The 26,272-nt window shown below is 39.1% G+C and overlaps 1 protein-coding gene and 1 non-coding gene across 4 annotated transcripts in view; both read right to left on the minus strand.

Moving 5' to 3' along the window:
* Window positions 1–1,761: 1,761 nt before the first annotated feature.
* Gtf2a1 (general transcription factor 2A subunit 1) overlaps window positions 1,762–26,272 on the minus strand; it is a 32,616-nt gene continuing 8,105 nt past the window's right edge. For all 3 annotated transcript variants that reach the window (NM_022208.2, XM_087554894.1, XM_087554893.1), the window contains 7 exon segments: window positions 1,762–6,285; window positions 9,518–9,607; window positions 13,314–13,634; window positions 13,885–14,018; window positions 15,273–15,348; window positions 17,365–17,432; window positions 19,946–20,150. In NM_022208.2, coding sequence (NP_071544.1) covers window positions 6,178–6,285; window positions 9,518–9,607; window positions 13,314–13,634; window positions 13,885–14,018; window positions 15,273–15,348; window positions 17,365–17,432; window positions 19,946–20,150 — 1,002 coding nt within the window. In that variant the 3' untranslated portion in view covers window positions 1,762–6,177.
* On the minus strand, window positions 18,217–18,359 carry LOC120093479 (small nucleolar RNA SNORA79). Its single transcript, XR_015623597.1, has one exon. It is a non-coding gene; the product is annotated as a small nucleolar RNA SNORA79 (small nucleolar RNA).

A 26,272-nucleotide genomic window follows, 5' to 3' on the forward strand; every position in this document is an offset into this window, starting at 1 on the left:
ACCACTGTTTCAATAATCTGATAGCCAAAGGAAGAGGCTCACATCCCTAAAGAGGGATCTCTTTAGAATATCTTCCCTCTTGTCAAGGCAGTTAAAAAAATCTACTCACCTCATTCAATAGAGATCAGGCAGACAGAAGGAGGGATTATGCCCAAATCCAGTTTGGCGAAAGAGCAGGTCAACCGGCTTCCTCAGAGAAGCATGGGTACTGAAGTCTCATCTCACCCCTATACTAAAGCTACCTTAGTGGGTGGATGACTTGCAGCTGAGGCAGGGCTCATGATGACTTCAATTAGGGGTGTGGGATGGGTATCCTGACCCCACACACACACTACCACAAAGAAATGGTTTCAGGGTTCGGGATTTGGCTCAGTGGTAGAGCGCTTGCCTAGCAAGCACAAGGCCCTGGGTTCGGTCCCCAGCTCCGGGGGAAAAAAAAAAAAGAAATGGTTTCATTACCATTACCTTGTTCTCCTTGTTCTCTGACGGCCAGCCAATATGTTCTGTAAGTCATCATGGCGATTTAGGTCTTGATGGTAGACATGTGAAGCAAATGGACTATACACTGGACATTTATTTGCTCTCCTGTCTGTTCAAAGACATGGAGGCAGTGAGGATTGCAGAAAAGAAAATCCAGCAGGCTACAGGGCCACAGCCTCTGGCTAACAGGACAGGCAGAAGTGTTTGCTCCTGTAAACTGAGTCAAAGAAGGACTATGTCATTGTTACTAGGCCCGCCAGCCTGCCTTGCCCCCACTGCCCTGGTAGCTATGCCATCCTTTCTGTTCTTTTTGTTTCCCACACATATACAGAATGTACTTTGATCATATTCTTTCCATTACCTTTCTCCCTCACATTGAATATTCTTGGCAAGTTTCTCATGGCTTAAAAAAAAAAAAAACCAGTACCAGATATAGGCTATATATCTGAGTTGGTCAGAGGGGCCCAGCCCACCAAAATGCACAATATAGCCATTGCTCCTGGTTGTCCACGAGAACTAGCTGTGGTATCCTGAGCATGGAAGTTTCATGGGTTAGATGAAATCAGTGAGCTCTTGGCCAAAAGAGCTAACCAGCCACTCGAGGATTGGTGCTTGTCACTTTAGAGCTTTCCGTTTACAGCCACTGCAGGTGACCCATACATTAACTGGCAAATTTGTTTCTAAAAACAGTTCCTAGGCTAGAGATGACTCAGTGACCAAGAGCATTGGTTGCTCTTGTCAGAGACCTGGGTTTGATTCTCAGCACCTACTTGCTGGCTCCTAACCATCCTTAACTCCAGTTCCACGGAATCCAACGCCTTCTGATCTCCTGTGAGCACTGAATGTTATGTTGCATATACACACATGCAGAGGGAAAAACCATTCAGACACATAAAGTAAAAAATAGAATTGAAAAGTAGTATAGTTCTATCAGTTTCCATTTTGAAAAAATAAATCTAGCTCAGCTGTGTGATTGTGAACAGTAGGTATCCCCACTCTGTGGTGGCCGGCCTTCCTTCTCGTCCTCTCCCTTGCTCTGCTCTTGCTAACCACACAGGTTTACCAACTCTCCCTTCTGGGCAGGTCTATGACCAAACCGTCTGATCTCAATCACACCACATTTTGCTATTTGTACTTTTTTTTTAAAACCAATCATTTTACAGTATCCAAAAATTATTTAATACTCAAAATCTTGCCATTGTGATTTCACAGATGGGAACTCAGATCACAAGGATTAAGATCATACGTGGGAGATTAAATTAAACTGCAAAATACAAGAAATGCTGGCAATAAATAAAATATCTTTATTATGATTATTTAATAGTTAAAATCTGCATGTTTCCTTAGATAAAGTAGTTTATAACAGGATAAAAAATTACAAAAAGGCAAGCTCTTAATGATCCATTTGAATTAACTATAAAATCAAAATACTGCTAGTAATTTTAATATCTTGTAAAGTAACACAAAATATATTCCTATGTAATACAAACCTCAATAACCCAATCTCCTAGTGAGCGATTATTTACAAACTCCGAACTGAGAGACAGTTTAGCCAAACAAACGAAACGATGTCCTTAATAACTTCATCTGGTGGAATCTAAGCTTCGTGAGCAGAAATACTCATTTAATACAATGTTAATTATATTAACCTTAATTTACATTTACTTGGTGTGAATTTACCCATTCTAAATGCTTCTGTGCCTGGAAAATACAACTTTTGAAAGCGCTTAAGGAATTCTAACACAGTTTAACAATTCAGTCTGGCATCCCAAACCCACTACCTTACAGGTACAGATTTAACCGAGGGTACAAAATTTAACGATATCCCCGTTTTTGTTGAACTTCCTGTCTAAACTGCATGGTTTTAGTTTTCTCAGTTGTCCATATACCAGCGTCACTGACTAGTAAGCAAAGCAAGCCACATTACTTTTTTTAAATAACATCTTTAATTAAAGTTTTTGCAAGGTAAAATATTAAACTTAAAATAGTCTTAGTACATCAAAATACTAAGCTCTTTAGTTGTATTCCAAGATGGTCTTTAAAACGTAACACCCGATATATCACAGAAGAGCAACCTTGATCTGCAAGTGTACAGAATGAATTTTACAAACATAATAAATATATTTACGCCCTTACACATAACAGTATGTACAACAGCAGTCGACAACAGTAACTCTGACCAGCTAGGGACGAGCCCCCATCGGTGTAACCGAGGCATTCTGAACTGACTTAAGGAAGTTTGACTGAACGACCAATTCTTTATTCAATGTTGTTTTGTTCTCCCCTCAAATGGTAGGAAGCTTTTCTTCTTCAAAATAAAAATATTAAATTTGATGCAATCTTCCTTAAATCATGCACGAAAGTAAGATAACAGATGGACAAAGGCAGGCTTCCAGGGGGAAGAGTATAAACCAGAATAATTTCCATAAGGGTAACAAATTAAAAGATAAACCTAACTTTAATAAAGATGAGAAAACACATAACCATTAACCGAAACCCCAACATCAGCTATAGCAGCTTCAGACAGGTAGGGAGGAAACATGAAATGAAAACGTACAAAGATCCAATAAAATAGCACATTGCACAAAAGCTCAAAAGTTCAAGATGAAGTAATATGAAAATATAAGAGCCTTCTCAAGTGGAAGAAAATGCTGTTATAAAGGGAAAACTGCTAAGAGGAGATATGTGTGTTTTCTTATTCAAGGAATACTTACCCTCTAATATGGTGACATTATTGCTATAAGATAATAAAAAAAATATTCTCAGAGGGAGACAACTCTGCATTCATCCATACAAGTCACCAAAAGAAAAACCTGATTTTCAATACAGCAAAAGAAAGCCTTTATATAAAAATTAGTATTTTTTTACATTGCCTTCTAAAGCCAGAATGCTTGTCAATAACACACTTTGATAACTATATGTACTGCATGAATCTTGATGCCAGCCTGACTTTTCAAAAGGCAACAGTGTAAGTGTGACACATTTAATAGACATGTGAACATTTCAGATATAAAAGCCTAATATAAAGACCCCCTCCTATCCTGTTTGACTCTAGAAACTGCACATGACAAAGTTGTATTACTCTAGGAAATCCCATGTGCTCACGGGCATTTTGGTGGTGTGAGAATACAAACGACCACCAGGCAAGAGTTCATGGACTGGAAGGCACACATCCCACCTTAGTCATCTGTGTAAATTTACCTTAGCGCTACTGGCCTCACATCATGTAAGAGGTGCCTTCACTGTGCACACAAATCTCAACAGATCAGCTTCTGAAGACACTGTTCGAGTCCCTATTTCCACCTTCTGAACAAAACATGCTACCTTCATCTTAAAATTCTGCAAGTGGGAATCCCTTGCTTCCCAAAGGAATGACACTTTAATAGAACTTAATGACATCATTGGTTAAATGTAATGGCGAAAGCATGATTGAAAATTCAAAGCAAGTGACATTACACAGCAAAAGCTACTATCCTGAGGAATGCAGCATGCTACTTGATTTAAAAGGAGCACAATATAACAGCATGGAAAAGCACAGTCTGGTGTGCAGGGCGGCTGCAACCAGTTTTCAGAGCTTTCCCAGATCACAGTATTGTCCAGGATGCCAGCATTATTAGTCAGTACACATAGATACAAATATCAATGGTCAGTTCCTGCTTCACTCTCAAAGAAGTGGTTGCTCACGTCTGAACATTTTGGCTAGAAAACAGGCCAGTGTTCAATGCTAACCTTCAGTATGTCTGACTACACAGAGAAGCCAGGGCATGTGCGGCACTAACATAGCCCACTAGTCCCACTGCGGCCACACTGCTGTGCTGCTGTAGGTAGTTCAGGTTACTGATTCACTGAGTAAACACACACCTAGAAACTATAGCAAGGGACCACTCAACAACTCTCGGGATCCTGTGCCCTCTGTTCACCAAGGTTTAGTTCAACCAGAACTGCGGTGTGCTTTGAGAATAGGAGATTAAACAGACTTCCCCTCAAGAAGCTACATTAATAAAAAAGAACAAACAAAAAACCTGTATTACCAGTTATGGAATACAAAATCTAACTCCTATCACGTTAAGACCCCACCACTGATAGCAAATTTCATAACAGAAATTGGTTCAGTAGGGGGAAGTGGAGAGGAGAAATCAACTGCTTTAAGAAACTTTAAAATATGTACTTAAAAAAGCACTATATAGCTCACAGTTTTTCTTTTGTACTATAGTTTATCTGTTACTTCCAGAACTACATAAAGTCAAATTAAAGGAAGACAAAAATGGAAGACCAAAAAAAAAAAAAAAAAGTCAACAGGCAAGTTACCTTGAACACAAATTTTGTTAGTCACTAGAACAGAGGTGACGGAGAGTGAGTGTCCCTGCAGGTCCCAGGAAGCTGCTCACTGCAGCACCTCTTTGTTCTGCAGAGCCCCATACGGGAGCAGAGCTACACATCTCAGCACACGGCCGTGTCTGCAGGTTTAATATACAAGTCTAATCTCTGTATTTTCTCTCCAATGTGCAAGTCTATGTATCTCATCAATGGCCTGAAGAGCCACCCAATGAAAGAGGTAAATTTGTATTTTGTGGCCCACTTTCCTCTACCCCCTCCACCCTCAAACTTTTCCCTCCAATTACAAAGTTTTTTTAAAAATTTTGTTCAATTAAAATAATTTCTAAAATTCTTTACTAGTAAACACAAGAAACTTTTATAATTACTAAATTGTTTAATAAAAACCCAGTCCTCATGCCTTGCCCTTAAGCTTCTTAGATCAATGTACAGAGTGCCATCCCAGGGTTTACAGAGACTAATGCACAGGTAAGCACACACTGTAGTCCGGCAAGAAAGACCTTCGCGTAGCACGTGTACTATACAGTTTCAGCTCAGTGGTGCCTCTGTGAAATAAAGACACATTCCTGAGGAGCCAATCTGGGGTTTCCTCATAGCCTGGGACTGAGCAGTTTTTCTGTAAGGAAATTAAACTGTCCCTCTAATTCTAGATAACACAGGTAAGACCCAAGTCTTTCAATCACATTTAACAAGTATAAAAACCTAATTAAACCAAGCATCTACTCCTGGGTCAACTTTGTCTCAAACTGTGGCCATTGATCTTTTTCTGTAAATCTTAAGTAGATGTTCATACAGCAGAGAAGCAAGAGGTATATTTTACTGAGGGAGAGTAACAAGTAAAAATGTTTAAGACCTATTATGAGTTTTAAATTTTCTTATACAAATGAATTAAAATTCAACACCATAATTCTTGCCCTTCTGTAAAAAGCTCACACGCAATTTTTACCAAATATAACCACATACAATAAGCAGTTTCAGTTCAATCTATCAAAAGGGTAATTTCTTCAGGTCATTCCAACACGTATCTTCTGATTGAGCTCAACTTGGAAACGAATATAGACAAAGCTTTACATGCTAATTACCAATGGCAGGTTCCTGTATTTAAAATTGACAGTTACAGTTGTCCTACACAAACCCCTCCCCCCGCCCAGCAGCCCCAGGTGCTACAGTTCCATGGCTCGCCAGTCTGAAGTAGTGTCTATGTGGTCAAGGCCTAGCTTTGTTCCCGTAGCTTTGCTTCTACTGCGCTGTTCTGACATGCAGAAGTGAAGGTTTGGCTGAAATATGTCCCAAGTTTCAAACCGTCCATGTTAACGTTTTAAGTTTCTTTTGTCTTATTTATAAAAGGAAAGAAGCGACTCTTCACCACTCTGCATCTCCAATGGCTTTGGAAAATATATAATCTCTTCCATTAAGATTCATAATGCCATCCTTGAGATGAAATTTCCATTTATTTTTACTTCTGTGTATCTAAACAAAAATTAAAAATGCAAAAGATGTAATAGGAAAACACAACAAAACCTCATTCATAATAAAACCACAAGCTTCATCTTATATAATTACTATTCATAAAAGAAATTTGAAATTTTCTTAATGTTTGGCCAAAAAAAAACAGGGTGTAGATTTAATTTTTTTAATAATTCATTAACAGCTCTCAGTAATTTGTATTCAAATAAAACAGTTATGAGTTATCTGCAAACAATACAATTGTGGCCTTACATCTTTTACTAAAATAAACTCGAATAGCAGTGCTCTCCAAACCTACTATGGACCTTTCACACATGCACATAAAACGCTCACAGGATGCCCATCTCTGAGATCTCAATCCTCAAACCCTAGGACCTGTCCTCTTAGCACAGACACCCTCTGCATATCTATGACAAATGGCTATTCAATGTCTATCTGATTATAATTAGAAATTTGTCTAGACTTTACCTGCCCTGAAACCTATGTCCTCGCACTTTCACTTACTGACCCTAGCACTCACTGTTTTTGATGTAAACATTGTTTTGTGCATTTGGAAATCACTGAGTGTTCTTGCTCTAGGCTCAAACTTCCCTCATTAAAACAGAACAGAGACTAATGTTAGAATAAAGGTAGAACAGAGACTCACATTCGGAGGGAAGTCCAGAAACTCAAAGTTGAACTCATATTGAGTAATATTTGTATTTGTAAAGGAGTACAAAGTACAAATTTAAAAGCATTCCTTTATTAGCCTAAGCCCTTCAAGTAAAATTATCTTCTAACAATGGTGAAGCCTCACACTATACTGTTTTCACCAATGCCCAACAGTTCTTCAATTACCCGAAACTTGTTATTATGTTAGCATTTAAACTAAGCCACGACTTACTTGTCAGGCAACAACTTCATTATTCCTTCTGTTCTTTTCTTTAAATTGACTCACAGTTGAAATACAAAGCTTAGACTTCAAAACAAAACTACTAAAAACCCAAATTGCCTCAAGCCACATTCATTCCTCATTTTAAAAAAACTCAGGCTTCCTCACCATTTATAACTTGCTGAAGCACATTCTATTCTTTCGGTCTTTCTAATTCTTCAAATAGAATTCTGAAAACTCTAAAACTGTCTTTCACGAGGCTATATAAACCTACTCACATTTTATTAGTTTAAAATATGAATGCATCTGAGAGCCAGACAAACCAACTTTAATTAACACGTAAAACCTGAATACAGCTCAACAAAGGAGAATACACTATCTTCTTAAAATAAGAAAGCACTTTGAGGAATAGTCTTCAGTCAAGCTCTTGTCTGTAACCTGCCATTATGAAACTATGTTTGGGTACTTGGCTGCAAGTAGGTCTCTTCAGACTAGTTGCTGTTTTAACCTCATACTCTTTATGCAGCTGACAAAAAATACCGTCTGCTGTAGAGTTTGTGACACAGGTTATTAAAAGCATTCATCTGAAGTCACAATGCACAAAAACAGATCAATCATATAACAGACCTGATTTTACCCTTTTTCTAATTAAGACGATACACTGTATTGGCAGTCCCCCTAAAGACCTGTTTGACTAGGCATAGCTACTTATACTCACTGTAACAACAAAAAAGTAAGATCTCTTTAATCTGAAGGAATTTCATGCAGGGTACAAATACTACATGTTCATAACCAAATCCTACTCACTGAGTACTTAGTACTGACTGCTACTCATTAAACATTTGTTTAAGAAAAGAATCACATGGGTACAAAAAGAATCAATAATATGTGAATTTACAATCAATTTCATGACTGATAAGCACTTATTGATTAATGACATAACTATAAAAATCCCAAGAAGAACACTAACACTGCAGTTCTCAACCCTTGGAGGCTGACCAACCTTTCCACAGGATAGCCTAAGACCATTAGAAAACAGATGTTTCAGACCTTGGCTGAAGGTCTAGTGTGGCCTAGAAGTTCTCCTTGGCCTTTTACTTTTCCAGAACAAAAAATGTAGATCGAAGGCACTGGCTCTAGAAGAATCTCTAAGGCCACTTCTGTCACCAGCCAAAGATGTGACCCTCTTTTAAAAAAAAAAAAAAAAAAAAAAGTTGAATATAGTCGTTCCCATGAAAGGCTGAGGCAGGAGAGTTGCTGCTAAAGCCAGCCTGGCACACAAACTGAGACCATAGTTTAAAAAACAAAACATGTTTCATTAAGACTCATGACAATAGCAAAGTTGCAGTTATGAAGCATAACAAAAATAAATTAGTGGTGGTGGGGTACTGGGGTCACCACACATGAGGAACTGTATTAAGGGGTCACAGCATTAGAAAGGCTGGGAACCGCTGCACTGACAGCTATTAACAAATAACTACAGAAAACTAAATCAACTGCAATACCAGGCCATAAAGAGCACTGGCTGCTCTTCCACACGACCAAGGCTAGGTTCCCAGCATGCATGGTAGCTCACAACTGCCCTGTAACTCCAGCTCCAGGGCATCTGAGCAACCTCCATTCGCCTTTGCAGGCAGGCACTAGGCACAAACATGGTGCACAGACATACACACATGCAAGCAAAGCACTCATATCATACACTTAAAAGTGGAGGGAAGAAAAAAACCAAAAAACCAAAACCTTATAAACTAAGGGGGCCTACAAAACTCAATGATCAATTCCCAAATAGTTTGGTTTAAAACTTCCTTGAACAGCAAAATCCGTAAAATTTTAAGAAAGCTCATAAAACTCATCAATAAGGTCTTTTCAGACTCAAGAGAGCTGAAGTTTAGGAAAGAAAAAATTATTACCTTAGTTCTGTCCCTGGAAGGCAGGGGGGCTGTTACAAGGTGGATGAATATGAAAATGATCATCTCTCACCATCTTACCATTACTTTCTTCAAGGCAATGTTAAGGAGTCAAGTTCTACTCATTCTACTCAAACAACCGTGAAGCAGTCACAATGCGTCCCTTCACACTGGCTATAACAAGTCAGGAAGCCAGACGTGGTAGGCAGCATGTGCCTATAAGCCCAGATTGAAGCAGGAGTACAGTTGAATACAAAGTCATCCTAGACTAGCTAGCTCGCTACACATGGGAGTTCCTGGCCATCCTGAGTTGTTAAATAAAACCTGGTCTCAGGAGTAAAAGAAAAACAGAAATACAGGCAGTCATCTTCTGCCTAAATGTTTCAGTGAGGCTGAAAAGATGGTTTAGAGAGACTACAATAAAAACAACGTTCACGACCGAATGTGAAGTCCTTACCTTATCATACTGGCATACAACAACATTTTCTGTGTCAAAGAGTTCCTGCCCTTCCTCATCACTTACATCATCTTCGCTGTTGAGGGGCTCCTGCAAACAAAAGGAGACACAGATCTCATGCACCGCTTGCTATAAAGTTTCCTGTAACTCTTACTGAGAGCTCCTGTAGCTGGGATGTTCTGAGGACGTCAGGTGTGTATCTGGACACACTGAATGCAGAGCTGTCAACGCTTAAGGTCTGCTCATGTTACTTCAGCAAGAAATTAAGGAAAGTTAAGCTAGGGAACTCACAAGACTCAAAAGGTTAACATTTATTTCCTTTGGAACTCATTAAAAAGCATTGTCTGCTCCCATAGAAGACCTGGGTTCAACGCCCAGCACTCACAATGGCAGCTCACAACCATTTCTAACTCCAATCTCAGATGCCCTCTTCAGACCTCCCTGGGTACCAGGCACTCATACAGTAAACAAACACACATGTAGGCAAAATCGATCATGCACATCATTTTTAAATTGTTCTTTACTCGTTAATAAGTACTCAAGACAAATTTCCCTGTTTCATAAGCCTAGGAATAAACCTGAGAAGATATGACGGCCTCATGAGGTCATAGTATTATGTACCAGCAACAGTTTAAAAGGAAAAAAAATGGCATTGAAGAAGAAAACAAAGTGTGGCCTCAGGGCTGTACTAAAAACTAAGATTCTAAAAGCCAATCAGTACTGTTTATCAACATGATGACATGGTGGAAAAAAATCATTAAGATTTAAATTACTCTTAAACGTAGAGGATGAACCGCCTCAGAGGCAAAAGTAAAACCAAAGAAGGGTTTGATAAAATAAGGTTAAACTTCATTTGTGGTGTAAGACAGAAGCTTTAACTCAGATTTAAATGACGAGGGGAAAGACAAGACAAAACAGAGGTAGAAAGGAAAATAATTGAGGATATTAAAGCCTTGGTGTATGCCACTCATACATAGGGGTGTGTGACAAATATACTCTTTGAACAGAAATGTCTATGTTAGGGAAAAAAACGATAAAACCATTTAGAACATACACTTCCTGTCTCCACAGCTCCAGAGCACTCCACTAACCTTTACATAAGCAATCACTCTCTATTCCCTCTTGTGTCCTGGCAACCACCAATCCGCGTTATGACTTCATAAATGTGCCTGTTCTGTATACATAAATAAAGCAATACAATTTGTGGGTGTCTGTGCTGTGCTTGGGTGTTCGTGTATGCTCATGTAGCAGCACGCACAGCACTTCATGCTTCCTTACAGTCCGGTCAAATGCTGTCCTGTTGTCTGGATAGGCCACTTTTTCTTTGCCATTCACTAGTTATTGACAGACATTCAGGATGTCTGTATTGTTTGGAAAGTGACAAGAGTATTGCTGTAAGCACTCATGTACATGGTTTTGTCTGAACTCCTGTTTTCAATTCTTTCCTATGTTCATTTGCAAGTGAAACTTAGCAGCACATGGCTAACTCTGCTTAATTCTGTGTTCAAAGCCCTGTTTTCTGTGAAAGCTGTTTTGGTTCTTATTCACACTGGAAATACACAAGGGTTCCGATTTTTCCTAATCCTCATCATCATCAATAAACTTTCTTTTTAAAAAGAAATACAGCAGTGTGGGTTGGAGAAATGGCTGAGCAATTAAGAGTACTAGCTGCTTTTCCAGAGAGCCTGGGTTCAATTCCAGCACCCACATGGCAGCTCACAACGATTTCTAACTTTAATCCCAGGGATCTGACACCCTGTCTTCTGCCTCTATAGGCAATGAATACACATGATACATGGAAATACATGCAGACAAAACCACCAGACACATAATTTTTTTTAATGATAGTTTTCCTAGTAGGTATGACGACCTCCCAATTGTGGTTTAGATTTCCATTTCCCTAATGACTAAAAATGCTTAAGAAAAGAAAACCACATCTGTTATTATAGTTCCTGAGGCTCAAAAGTATAAGCATAGCATAATATAGAAAATTTCCCTATTCAGTCTCACATAGGTTAAAATTTATGGCATCACAAGATACCATATTGTCACCTAAACCTTTGAGTCTTTTCCAAGCTCATTCAGGTGGGCTGGCAGAACTGAATTGCTTACAGTTGTAAGACTGAAACTTTCATAGATGCTCTTGAGCTGAGGGATAGGTCGTTCAATGGTAAATACAACAACAAGAAGCAAATACCCAGATGCTATCCATGGTTGTCACAAGCCTTTAACCCCATCACCCGGGAGGCAGAGACAGGAAGATCTACATACCCAGTTCTAGGACAGCCAGTGCTATATAGTAAGAACCTGCCTCAAGGGGCTGGGGATTTAGCTCAGTGGTAGAGCGCTTACCTAGGAAGCACAAGGCCCTGGGTTCGGTCCCCAGCTCCGGAAAAAAAAAAGAACCAAAAAAAAAAAAAAAAAAAAAAAAAAAAAGAACCTGCCTCAAAAAAACAAACAACAAAAACAAAAAGCAAAACACATCCCACCCCGCCCCAATTTAGCCAGGCACAGACAGTGGGACACACCTTTGATTCTAGAACATAGGAGGCACTGAGCTCCAGGCCAGCCAGGGCTACTTAATGAGACCCTGTCTTTAAAACAATTAAAAAAAAAAAAAATTTAGCTCAGTGGTAGAGCACTTGCCTAGGAAGCGCAAGGCCCTGGGTTCGGTCCCCAGCTCCGAAAAAAAGAACCCAAAAAAAAAAAAAAAAAAAAAAAAAAATCACAGAAGAGATTATGTCATGTTTCTAAAAAAATTACAAATTCTTTCATAAGGATACTATCAACATGAGAACTGGTGAGAAGATTGAGAGAAAAGAAATTACAAACGCATTCATAAACACTGATCTAAAACTTCTGTCCATGTGGGTCCGGCAGTTAGAGAGGATAATACATAATGACCAAGCTGTGCCATAATGAAAACTCAATACTGGTTTACAAAGTAGGACCACTCAATAAAATTCATAAATAGCAGGCTATAAATGTGATACTGTGACTAAGAGTTGCAGAAAGGCATTTAATAATAAAATACATTTCCTAGTAATTAAAAAAAAAAGCAAAGTACTTGGTTAATTACAAAAGCAATCAACTCACTTAGCCCCAAAAGACATGTACAAGGAAATGAAAAAAACCACGATGACAACAACAATAACAAACAATAGACCATTATAAAAAAAACTTCTATATAAAAAACAAAAGCGTCAACAAACACATTATTATAAACACATCAGGCTGGCTCAACGATGAGTTTTAAAAATTCTATACATGTCTATTACACAAGCAATCTGAAGAAATACCATGTAAATGTCACTTAAGGAAGGACTAAAACTGTGGGAAACGGTTGGAAATAATGCTACCTGCCATTTCAACATAGTAAAAAATAAATAACAGTAAACACACGGAAGCAACTGAAGCTTCTAAGTACTCACAGAAGTTCAAACTAAAACCAAACCGAGAGACTGGTTTTCAGACTGGAAAATTTTTAACAGTCTGCTCTATCATGAAGTGATAACACACTGATGTTTACGAATTACAGACAAAATGGCAAGATAGACTCATACAGTTAGGTTGGCAAGTTCATGTCCATAAAGAGAAATGCAGGAGCTCCAGAACACAAGCCACCAAAATAATCAATAGATCCAAAAACGGATAATCGAATTATAGTACAATCAACAGTGCAAGCACCCACCTCTCTCTCCCTCTGAAAAAATAGTGTATAATTTGTCTGCTTAGCACCAAATACAATAGTGAATGGTGAGCGCCTTTTCTTTTCAAGGCTTTTGTAGAAACTTACTTCTTCCACCTGCCCATCTTCGGCTCCATCTTTCTCTTTATCTTCCTCTTCATCATCATCATAGTCTTCTTCTTCGTCTTCATCTTCCTCAGAAGATGTGTCCCCTGTTCCGTCAACTTGCAGCACCAATGGAGCCTGCTGCTGAGCAGGCTGGGCCTGTGGCTGCTGCTGTCCAGCTGCAGGGATCTGTGCTTGTGCTGGTGTGGGCGCTGCCACTGTCGTAGGAATGACCTGAGTCTTATTCCCTGTAAATAAGATTTGCTGTGGCTGGATGATGACACCGGTCTGTGGTGAAATCCCTCCAGGAAGTGGGGCTAGGACCTAGGGCAAACAAAACCACCTATTACAAACTGGTTACAGGGATCCAAAATCAAAATCAAACTAATAATAATTTAAACATGAGAAATGTGCTTGAAGGCATATCATCTTAACTCAGAATAAGGTTGTTCTTGACTGCTGTACACCTATTAACCTGTCCAGGAAAAGAGCGGGGAAGCACACAAAGTCATACAGCAGAGGCAGAAGCCAAAGAAAATGAATATCAAGGGGATGGTAGGTAAAACTGCATTACCTGCTGGATAACAGGCGCTTGTACTCCACCAGGCTGCATTTGTGGTATAACTTGTTGTTGTAGAACAACTGACTGCTGAGGCTGAAAGATATATTGGGCACCATTGGCTGCTCTGACTACCTGAAGCAGCTGGCCTATGGCAAAAAAGAATATAGTCCAAGTTACTAGTTAAGCAGCAATTAAAACACAAAGAAATTTATATTGCTTTCAAGCCAAAGAACCTACCAAGTTAGAAGAGTAAGCATTTTACAGAGGACTATCAACTATACGCCTTACACTCTATTACTGTTCCCAGTTTTCTTCTATATCCAAATTGCTCAGCGGTTACACTGGCTGCTAGTCCAGAGGTCTAGGGTTTCACTCCCACCACTCAAATGGGAAGTCACAGTATTTCTAACTCCAGTCCTAGGGAATCCAATGGTCTCTTTTGGTATTCCAAGGAACTGCAAGCATGTGGTGCACACACATACAAGCAGGCAAAATACCCATATATACAGAATTTAAAACTGGAAAAAATATATTTACATATATATATATATAAATAAATAATACTTTCTGATAGCCTTAATTACTTTTCGTCATATGGTAGCAGTCAAGGAAATGCAGTAAATAGGATCAGATATTTCAATGGTTGTTATTAAACTTTAAAGGCACAAAGGTATAATATCTCATTTATATCTTAAACCAAAGCACAAGGTTTGCTTAAAATTTTCAATATGCAATGAAAATTTGCTGTGAGTCAATTAGAATGCCGAAATTATGACCAAATAACATAATATATACAATACTCTCGTGTATGTTCCTTTAGATATAACAGAATCCTTAAGAGTGAGCAAAAACATGCAGCAAGACAAAGCCCTAACTGGTTCCTCAAATTTAGAAATTAACAAAAATAAAATGACAGGTATTAGCTATTCAGGCCTGTGAAATGTTCAACTTGGTCATCACAATATCTCACTTAAGTCATTTGGCAAGACAGATGCTTAGTAAAATCCCAGTACATAACCATTTCTACATAATCATGCCTCTTCAGCAGGGTTCCATCCAAGAACAAAAGCTCTATCCCCTTTTCTTCTTAAAGCAGTGTCTCTGCTAGTCTCACACTTTCTATAAAAGTAGACTGAGATTGAACTTCTGACCCCCTGCCTCCAACTCCAAACTGCTGGGATTATATGCTACCAAACCCGGCTATAACTTCCATTTTCTCAACTGTAGCCTCAAGAAAGATTACAGCTCTCTATTTTATAACACTTAAATCATTTAAACAATCTAAACAAAAGCTCAAACAAGTGTCAGTATTGTCCTCCTTCTTCAGTGACAATAACCATTAGAGTTCCTTGATGCTAACTTCTGAACAACATTTAAAGCTGCCCCCCGTTTCTAGTTACCTGAATTTGTTAGTATCTGCTGAACAGGAGTCACGCCTGCAGGGAGCGCCAAGGTAGCAGCTGTAGCAGCAGCACTCTGGAATAATAAAAAACAAAGGAAGAAAGTCATATTTGCATGTGCACGCAACAAAATCTTAGTTTCCTGGCAGTGCCAGCACAGCAGTACAGGAAGGAGTTTATTATGATAGCATTCTAGCAACAAGATTAAGTTCAATGTGGCACAAAACAGACAGCACAGCCTAAATAACATACTGAAGTACTTCAAGAAAGGACGGTCCAATTGTTTAGTTCCCTTAGAGAATTTATTCTAAGTAACCTTATACGGAAGCGTTTTTTTATTCCTGATTCAAGCTCTCACAGTCTGAGTCTAACCCGTATGCTTTTAGAAATATATGCTCTAAGAGCCATGTTGTACCATATCAGACCACCATTCCATTATTGCTGGACCGTGTACTGGGAACCATTTTTTAGTTGCTTACACACAATTTTATACACATCACTGAAGACCAAAATCAAATCATCCTTGTTTCCTGGTTTTCTACATTACTACCAGAATCAACAGGTCTCCACACAATATTACCTCAGAATTCTTTGGTTTCTGTAACTGGCAATTCTAAGACACCATATTCTCTAAAAGGAACAGGAGCACATTGACACAGTAACCCAGATACTATATGCAATAGGTTAAGCATTTCTTAGCCCAAACACCGAAGCCAGAATTATTCAACTCCAGATATTTTTCCTAAATTAAGAAATACTTGTGTATACACAGAGAGAGAGAGAGAGAGAGAGAGAGAGAGAGAGAGAGAGAGAGAGCGCACGCACGCGCGTGCGCGCGCGAACTCTTTTTCCCTTTTTTCTTAAAGTAAATCTTGCATGTAATCCTCTCTTGTCTGGAATTCACTGCCCAGACAACTTGGTCTTCAACTTGAAGCCTGTGCCTCCCAAGTACAGGGATCAGAAGTGTGTACCAACACTATTGGTCTTTTTTTTTTTCTTTAAGATGGGGCCCTACTCTAGTCTAGGCTGGCTTAACTGGTAATCCTCCTATCTTTGCTTCCTGAGAGAAGGGATTACACAGTGCCCTATGACAGCTCTAGTGGACTCCATTTAGTTCTTCCAAAGACTTCTTATATTCTTCTTGCTTGCCCCAAAAGGTTTCTATCATTCTGTTAGCTTAATTTTGTACTTTTAAACATTGTTATGCATCTCACTGTAACTTCATTTAGGTAGCTTTTATTCCATTACGTTTAGATATTCCTTAAAACATACAACCATTAACTATTTTTTTAATTTATAAAATTTTAGGAGACCAACATTTACCTTGAGTTTAAGAAAATAAGTGTATATGCTTTAGAGAAACTAACGAAAGCAATAAAAATGACTTTTGTGCAGTTCAGGAGCAAAAGGTGGTTGAGATCATTTACTTCTCAAACATATACCGACACTGGCACTTCTGTGTCAGGAGGTCAGCTAAACGTAAGTACAGGAATGCTAGGTTTATAAACATTGAAAATTAACTGTTTTGGACTATTCAAGATAGCTATTTCTTTTTTTAAAAAATTACTAGTTATTTGAGAAATATATGCTATACATCTTAATCATGCCACCCCTACCCCAACTCTTCCCAGATGTACCCCTTCTTGCACCCCTTCTTTTCTACCCACTAACCCCAGCTTGGACCTTGTTTCTTTTTGAACCATTAAATCTCGTGCTAACCATGTACATTTGAGTATGTTGTCGGCTACTGAAGCTTTCAAGGAAGCTACTTCCTTTTATGTTTTGTTGTTCTGAGACAGGTTTCAGACCAGGCTGGCCTCAAACAGAGATCTGCAGATGTACAAGCTTGGCTGGCTCCTTACAGCTATGAACTAACCCCCACAAAGAGTATCTTGGTATTTTCTTAAGAAGAAAATTACATTATTTTACAAACCTTAATGTCTAAGATTAAACTACACTTTAGATTTGTCATTAACAGCTATTTTGCTGAAATCTTCCATAAACCTCAAGTTGTTAAATTATACCCAAAGAAATAACTGTCATTTTAGATGAAATAAATAAAGCCGATGAAAGTGCCATGTTCAAGTCTCACCGTAATACTTGATGCATTCATATGTTGTATCAACTTAGAATCAGGAACAATAACTTGTGGTGCTGTAGCTACAAAAATAGAAGAAAAAAAAGAATAAAAGGTCCATTTACAAACAAGGGTACAGAGCTGCAGGAATGTTATAAAATGTCAAAACCTTTTTCATGATTTTGTTACATTTCCTACTTGAAAATACTCTCAAAGTATTTGCTATTTTAGACTTTTAAAAAATTTTCTATGGAAATCAACAGCTAGAATACATTTATTTTATATTGAAAAATATTAATAAAATGACAATACCTTAGCCAGCATTGCAGTGCATGCCTTTAACACCAGCACTCAGGAAACAGAGGCAGATAGAACTCTGAGTTCAAGGCCAGCCAGGTCTACATAGTAAAGCAGTGTTCTAAAAACAAACGAAAACCCTACAACCTTTTCTAGCAACCTGACTGCTACCACAGTCAAGGCATTTTAATTAACTATTTGAAAAATACAAGTCAGTGGGTAAAAATGCTTGCTATACAAGCAGGAGGACCTGCTTTGAATCTCCAGAACACACATAAAAGCCATAATAGCATGAGCACCCTAATACCACTGTTGTATGGAGCTACCAGGAGGGTGGGCCAGAGACAGAAGAGCGCTAAGCTTGAGGGGAGCTTGAGGGTGGGTAGCCTAGTGCATACAGCAGAAAACACACAGATGCTGTCTCAGACCAAGTGGAAAGCAAGGATCAACACCTAAAGTTGTATTCTGACTTCCATACATGCACCACAGTACATGAGCACCTACATCTGCATGTGCGCACAACATCACACACACAAGGAACAATGGCAATGTTAATTAAAAAGCGGAAGTAATTGTTTGACCCCGCAAATTTCAGAGAATACACAGATAATCCCATTATCTTGATATTCTCTGAGTGAAAAAAATCAATTTTAATTTATGATGACCTAAAATCCTAGTGCCATGCCTATAGGCAATAGGAGGAACAGTCATCAAAGATGAAAAGGATGTCTACTTTATGGTATAGACTTAATATAGGCATGAAGAGCTGGTGAGATGGTTCAGTAGGCAAAGGTAGTTGCCACCAAGCCACGGACTATCGCTCCTACACACACACACACACACACACACACACACACACACACACACACACACACAATATACAAAACTTTAAAAAAAAAAAAGATCCTCAGAATCTATTAGCTGTAAATGGTAAACCAAATTGTATAGGTTTTCTGCTCCATGTAACTATTCCCTGTGCATTTCACATACTCACAGAAGAAGCAAATGAGTCACGGACAGTCACCACCTTAAACTACGCTTTCATTCACCTGAAGTTTCCTTGCCAGTCAAGTTCATCTAACTATAAGATTCAGGAAATGTTGTAACTCAATAGATTTTTGTCATATTAAAAAAAAACTATGTATGGCGGAGATCCTTTTTATGTACTGAGATCCTTTTTTGTTTTTGGGGTTTTTTGAGACAAGTTTTCTCCATGTAGCCCTAGCTGTCCCGGATATTATTCTGTAGTCCAGGCTGGCCTTGAAATCAGAGATCTGCCTGCCTCTTCCTCCTGAGTGCTGAATTGAATGGTATGGCAGATTCTTAATCTTTCCAGATTTTCTTCAACTGTGAGATTGAGCTAATAGCTATTCTGCAAACACCCCAATAAAAGTTAACAGAACAGGACCTATAACATGATTTGACTTTTGCAAACTATGGCAGAGTCAATAAATGACTTTTTTCTTTCTTTAAATCAAGCATTAAAAGGTGGACTAAATTTTCAGACTACCAAAGTTACAAAATTTCTTCAGTATTGAAGATACAAGAACAAAACAAAACAAACATGTCTTTGAAAGAACATGTTTCATAAAGAAAAACTACCTTATATTAAATGATGAATCCCTTTATAAATAAGTCTGTATAGGTGGGGATCCCCATTTTCTTTTTTTCTTATACAATATATACAAAGTGTGGAATATGGATCCTTACCTCCAACCTATGTGGCACAAGGTTTCTTTGTAATGTTTCTGATATATTTAACAGATTCGCTGGCTCAAAACCTTCTGGGACTCTGTCTATACTACCTATCTCCCCACAGGGGTCTTCTGCCTTTATGCTCTTGGGACTCCAAGTCTCTCTACCTGGTCCCTAGCTCAGCTCATTCACATATTGTAGCTCCCCTCCCAGGGATGCTCTTCTTAACTTTTCCCTTTGTTATTTTGTTTTGCTGGTTTGGAGGCAAAGTCTCAAGTAGTCAAAGCTGGTTCCAACTCACTCTCTACAGAAATAACTAAAGATGACCTTAATATCTCACCCTGCGTCTTCCTGAATGCTAGCATTATAGACGTGCTCCACAATACCCAGCTTATGCAGTGGTGGGTTCATGTATGAACCCAGGGCTTCATATATGCTAGGCGAGCACTCTACCAGCCAACAGAGAAGAAAAAGATCACATAGATCACCCGATCCCAGCGTCTATTTAAAAAAGATGATGGATCCATGAAATTCAAGTCAAAGGAATACTTTTGAAAAACAAGTGCAATTTGCTAGCCACGACAGGGAGCTCTAGCCTCCTCACCTTGCTGTGACGCAGGAATAAGAACCTGCTGGGTCTGTGCTTGCTGAGGTACCGTTTGCTGAGGTTGCGCCTGCTGGTGGTGGTGGTGGTGGTGATGCTGCTGCTGCTGGGGCTGGTGCTGCTGCTGAACTTGCAACAAAAGCTGCTGTTCTTCTGAATGAAATCCATCTACTGCCCTAGACTGCATTAGTTTATTCTCCCACAACTAAGACAAAGAACAATAAAGACTTCTCAGTGACTTCAAGAAAACTCTGGATATATAGGCAAAACATTAATTTATTACGTGTTTGTAAATTTCTTCCATTCTAAGAAATAATACAATCCCACACACACACACATGAATTAACCTTTCTTACCCAAGTTTTATATAAGGAAAATAAACCTTAATCAGACCTCATGTTTATTATGCTGAAGAAATTTTTTTTACATTCCAAGAAACTTTCTAGAGTAATTCCTCACCTCAGTTGTCAGGTATTGTTAACAGAGTTCCCAGAGTCAATCCCTGAATAATCACAGCTTATCTTTTTACTTTTTATTTCAAAATCATTACGTAATTGCTTTTATGGAACTTTGCTCAATACAAATTTCCTATCTCTTCAATAGGAGTCAACATGAGAACTATTCACCCATTTGTCCTTAATGAGAATAATGAGAAATAAAGGCATTCTAAATTAAGACAGGTCAACTTCCTTCTGTTTGTCTAACCTTGATGTTAAAGAAAGTGATGCTGAAATGGTCATCCCAATCCTCTCTCTACACCTCCTGAAATGTCCTTTCTCCCAATATGGACGACTGACATTCACTTTCTGCTTAGTCACTTCTATAGGTTGAACATATTTAGTCTAAAAACTCAAAATCTGCAATGTTCTAAAATCTGTACCTTTTTGACTCCTGACAGGATGTCACTACAGGAAAATTCTACCTGATGAAACTTTACTTTATGTACAAAAACCATTAAAATACTATGCAAAATTAACTTCTAACAATGTATAAAAAGGTGTATGTGAAACATAAGAGAACTTTTACTGCTTATTATATGCAAGTATTTCAAAGTCTGAAAAAAATGCAGAAAGACAACATTCCTGGGTTGCTGATTCCTTTCAGGTTAGGGATACCCAATTTGTACTTTCTTATTTCACCACACGGTAAATTCATAATGGGAGGAAAGGGGAGGAAGAACCACCCAAAAGAAAGGAAATGAAAACATTCCCATAACATATTTGCTTTCTCCTATGTTTATTGTTTAGAGTTTCACTCCTATAAGAAATTATCTAAGAAAGTAAAATTGTGCCTCTAAAATGCAAAGAAACAATTTGGTCAGTTTTACACTAGTCCATCCGTGTATGCATTCTGTTTTTAAGTCCAGGATCCGCTCTTGAGATACTGCTTTGCTAACTCAGAGCTCTGTTTCCTCAGGATCCTTTCAGAGGCTCCTGTACTCACAGACTCAAAACAAAGCAAAATTCCCCTCGCCTTTCCCTCTCTACATGACCTAGATTTATGACAACCTGCTCCAACAGTCCCAGTGTCTTTCCAGCAGTGTTCTGAAGAATGAAGTAAGTCAGGTTCACAACAGAACTACTTCCCTAGCAAACCCGATGCTTAAAGGCCTGAAATCTGTACTTAAAACAGTACTAACCTCCACTCACTCATGGCTATGGGAGCTTAAAGTGAGTGGTCACTGAGCGCTCGCTGTTATTACTAATCCAATAGTGGCTTTAATTAGGTAACAGCATTACATCAGAGGCTGGAAAACCAGTTAATCCTGGTTTGTCTACTAATGTGACTCAATCGTGTAACATTCTTACACATTTCCTCATCTAAAACTAAAGGGAATTCATTTAGATTATTGTTAAACTTCTAGCCAATAGAGGCTTTTACAAACTTCACACTAAAAACAACTTCCTAGAGCAACAAAGTAGTACTTCCTAAGAGTCCAAATTTTATCTGGCTGAACTCTGCGGAGGGGGGGGGGGGGGGAGCAACTCCCACAAATTATCACCTAACCTCCACATGCACATGGTGGTATATACACATGTGTGTGCAAACACACAGACAAAATACATTTTTTTCTTAAAATCAAAATCAAAATATAAAGTAAAAGAATAGTCAGTGTTTAAGAAACTTTTTTAAGCCAGTCACACACCTTTACTCACAGCACTTGGGAAACAGAGGCAAGTGGATGTCTGAGTTCAAGGCCAGCCTAGCCTACATAGTAAGTTCCAAAGATCCTCCCCCAAGAGGGGGAAGAAGTTTTACAGAATAATTTTCTAACTGAGGAGGTGATGAAGACAATCCAAACTAGTTCTTAAAGTACATTTTCTAACAATGTCCAATATCCAACCCATTATACTTTTTCGGTTTTTTTTTATTGGATTTTTTTTTTTACTTACATTTCAAATGTTATTCCCTTTTTCCAGTTTCCCCTTCATAAACCCTTATCCCATCCATCGCCTCTTCCCCTTTTTCTTTAAGGGTGTTCCCCAACCCAACCACCCACCCTTTCCCATCTCCCACCCTGACATTCCCCTACACTGGGGAGTCCAGCCTTGGCAGTACCAAAGGCTTCTCCTCCCATTGGTGCCCAACAAGGCCATCCTCTGCTACATATGCAGCTGGAGTCATGGGTCCGTCCATGTGTACTCTTTGGATGGTGGTTTAGTTCCTGGGAGCTCTGGTTGGTTGGTATTGTTGTTTTTATGGGGTTGCAAGCCCCTTCAGCTCCTTCAGTTCGTTCTCTAACTCCTCCAATGGGGACCTCATTGTCAGTTCAATGGGTGGCTGCAAGCATTCACCTCTGTATTTGTCATGCTCTGGCAGAGCCTCTAAGGAGACAGCTCTATCAGGTTCCTGTCAGCATGCACTTCTTGACTTCATCAATATTGTCTGGGTTTGGTGGCTGTATGTATATGGGCTAGATCCCCAGGTGGGGCAGTCCTTCAGTCTCTGCTCCAAACTTTGTCTCCCTATCTCCTATGAATATTTTTGTTCCCCCTTCTAAGAATTATTTGTGTGTATGTGAAGACATATCACTTGCTTGTGGGCTGTCCTCACTAACAGAAAAGGGTGTAGGTAGAATCCCCCTGGAACTGGAGTTACACGCAGTTGAGCTGGCTATAGGTTCTAGGAAGTGGGTTCTAGGAACAGAGCTCTTACGTTCTGTGCTCAGATGACTGAGCCATCTCTCTATAGCCCCTCTTTACTTCCCTAAATTCAGTGTTGTATTGTTATTACCATCAGTTGGTTGTGAGCCCATCATTCCAATGAATATTGGCTACATGTAATGAGCAGCTAAGTACATAGTCTACTCCCCTACTTTCTTCTGTCAAGGACCTAGCAATCAAAATTCAGAACTGAGAAGGTTTACAGTGTATTTCAGTAGTAAGAGTGCTTTCCCGGTTAGCATGAAATGAGAACCACAAATCCAGAACCATAAGAAAATAAAAGGAAGAAGGAAAGGAAAGGAGAGGGGAGGGGAGGGGAGGGGAGGGGAGGGGAGGGGAGGGGAGGGGAGAGGAGAGGAGAGGAGAGGAGAGGAGAGGAGAGGGGAGGGGAGGGAAGGGAAGGGAAGGGAAGGGAAGGGAAGGGAAGGGAAGGGAAGGGAAGGGAAGGGAAGGGAAGGGAAGGGAAGGGAAGGGAAGGGAAGGAAAGGAAAGGAAAGGAAAGAAGAGGAGCTGGCTGCTACACAAGAGGAGGAGAGCTGATTCTGAGGTGAAATCCCAGACTTAGGCTATCGTCAGATTAAGAAGTGAGCCACAAGCCATTATAATAAATTGCCAAGGTTATTTTGTGATGTTTGCAAAAGTAAGAATAGTTGTATTAAAATCTAAACCAATGCTTTTCTTTTGGGGGGGGATTTTATATATATATATATATATATATATATATATATATATTTTCATTCATTCTATGTTTTTATTGGGTTATACAGTATACATAAAAGCTTAAGAAACATTGTTTTCTGCACTGTTAGTTAATGGATTAACTTTCTAAAGTTTACAAACACATCTGCTGAACTGTAATAATCTGTAGACTATATTATAGATTATGTTAATTATATTAATCTGCATAATCTGAACATTATGATATATATGTATATAACCTATAATATAATCACCTTTATATCTGTAAAAATAGCCCGCATCCCAACTGGAAGTCTAAAACCATTCTCACCTCAATTATGATTTTTTCCCCCTACATACATACCCATGATAAAAGTTTAATTAGCAAACTATAAACAGTGCAATAAAAGAGAACACCTATAAGAATATTCTGGGATAACAAGCTATGTGATTGTCTCTTTCTCAAAGTACTTTATTGAATGTCTGCAGCTTCTCGTGGGGATATGAAATCCAATATCTATGTGGTAAGATTTAGGTGAAGTACAGACACTTGTTAGGTTATCTAAACAAACACACTATGACACTGCACAGGTATTTCGGCACCTGGGTGGACATTAAATGATTAATGGATGAGTTGCATATGCAGAGTGGATAAGCTGGACAGAGAAATGACTCACAACTAGATACTACACAGCTGACTGGAGAAAGATTTTATCATTCTGGTCAGCATGCACACAACCTACAACTCACAAATTACTGATTTCTGGATTATTTCACTTAATATTTTCCTAACAAAGCTGACTAAGGGTAATCAAAACCTCAAAAAATAAGATAAGGAATCTGGAGAGAATGACTTAGTAGTTAAGAGCACTTGCTGCTCTTTCAGAGGTCGCAGGTTCAGTTCCCAGTTCTCTCATGACACCTCTCAATAGTCTGTAACCCCAGTTCCAAGAAATCCAATGCCATCCCCTGGCCTCCACAAGCACTGAGCACAGCCATGGTACCTACAAGCAAAACACCCACACACATTTCCTTTTTAAAGAAAGACTGTAAAGGGGCAGGAGAGATGGCTCAGAGGTTAAGAGCACTGGCTGTTTCTTCCAGAGGTCCTGAGTTCAATTCCCAGCAACCACATGGTGGCTCCCAACCATCTGTAATGGGATCTGATGCCCTCTTCTGGTGTGTCTGAAGACAGTGACAGTGTACTTACATACATGAATAAACAAATCTTTTTAAAAAAAGAAAGACTGTAGATAAGGGGAAACTAGCAACTATTTTTAAGAACAGCAGCTTAGTCCCATCTATTGCCCCAGTTAGTCAGACTCCTGAGCAGAGGCTTAGTATGGCTTGTTTGCAAAGACTAGCTGCCACTGCAACGGGTACTGTATTTGTTACAATACTGAGCTACTTTCTGCTAAATAACCTTAGGCTACTCCATTGCTCTTAATGTGCAGTTTCTAAAATGAACCATATCAAAGTTCCGTAAGCCCAGAGAAAGGCAGTCTCTTAGACTGGGCATGCTGAGCCATGTCTTCAGTGCAGACACAGGAGAGGGGCAAAGGCCAGTGTGTCTGTTTCCAAGGCCACCCATTCGAGGGTAGGGGGTGTTGGGGGTGGGAGGGTGTTACCCCATGTGCTGTTAGAGATAGTTCTACTTTTGAATGAATTCCTTCATGAAGACATTATTTTACTTGGGACTTAACAGGTAACTAGGAATTTATAAGCTATTTAGTATTAAATTTAAAGAAAGATTGTAAAAAATAATGTTTATTAGAATTCTGTTTTCAGTATAGGATACTACTGGCATTTTAGGCTGAGGATATCTGTATCATACGGGATGGTCCCACAGGAAACGCAACATTCCTAGTCCTTGCCTACTAAACGACAAAGGTGTTGGCCACTCCTGACACATGAACATGTCCACATCCTGCCAAAAGCTTGGCAGGGGTTGGGCCGTCCATCAAGAATCAGAACTCAGGGGTTGGGGATTTAGCTCAGCGGTAGAGCACTTGCCTAGCAAGCGCAAGGCCCTGGGTTCGGTCCCCAGCTCCGAAAAAAAAAAAGAATCAGAACTCAGCTTCGTAAACGTTCTAGTAACTTAATGAACACAGAAATAATACCATATAACTAAGCACCAAGCTTATACCTTCAAATAAAGCTGGATTTACCCACTCAATATTTATCTTTTACTTTCATTTATTAAAAAAGGTTCGTGCATCTAACTGCTATGCTGGCGTGTATGTATGTCTAATGCGCACAGAGGTCCGAAGGCATCAGATTCCCTGCAAATGAATTATGGATGGTTGTGAGCCTCCACGTGGGTACTAAGAACTGAGGACAGGTCCTCTGTAAGAGCAGCAAGCGCTCTTAACTGCTCAAGCATCTCTTCAGCTCTTCAATTTCACTTCTGCACAATTTTAACTTGATCAGAAAGTTCTAGGTCCTAAATATCAGCTGTTAAAATGCTACTCTGCTTTGGCAATAG

Source organism: Rattus norvegicus, chromosome 6, assembly GCF_021556685.1.
Source record: "Rattus norvegicus strain SHRSP/BbbUtx chromosome 6, alternate assembly SHRSP_T2T, whole genome shotgun sequence".
Taxonomy (NCBI): Eukaryota; Metazoa; Chordata; class Mammalia; order Rodentia; family Muridae; genus Rattus; species Rattus norvegicus.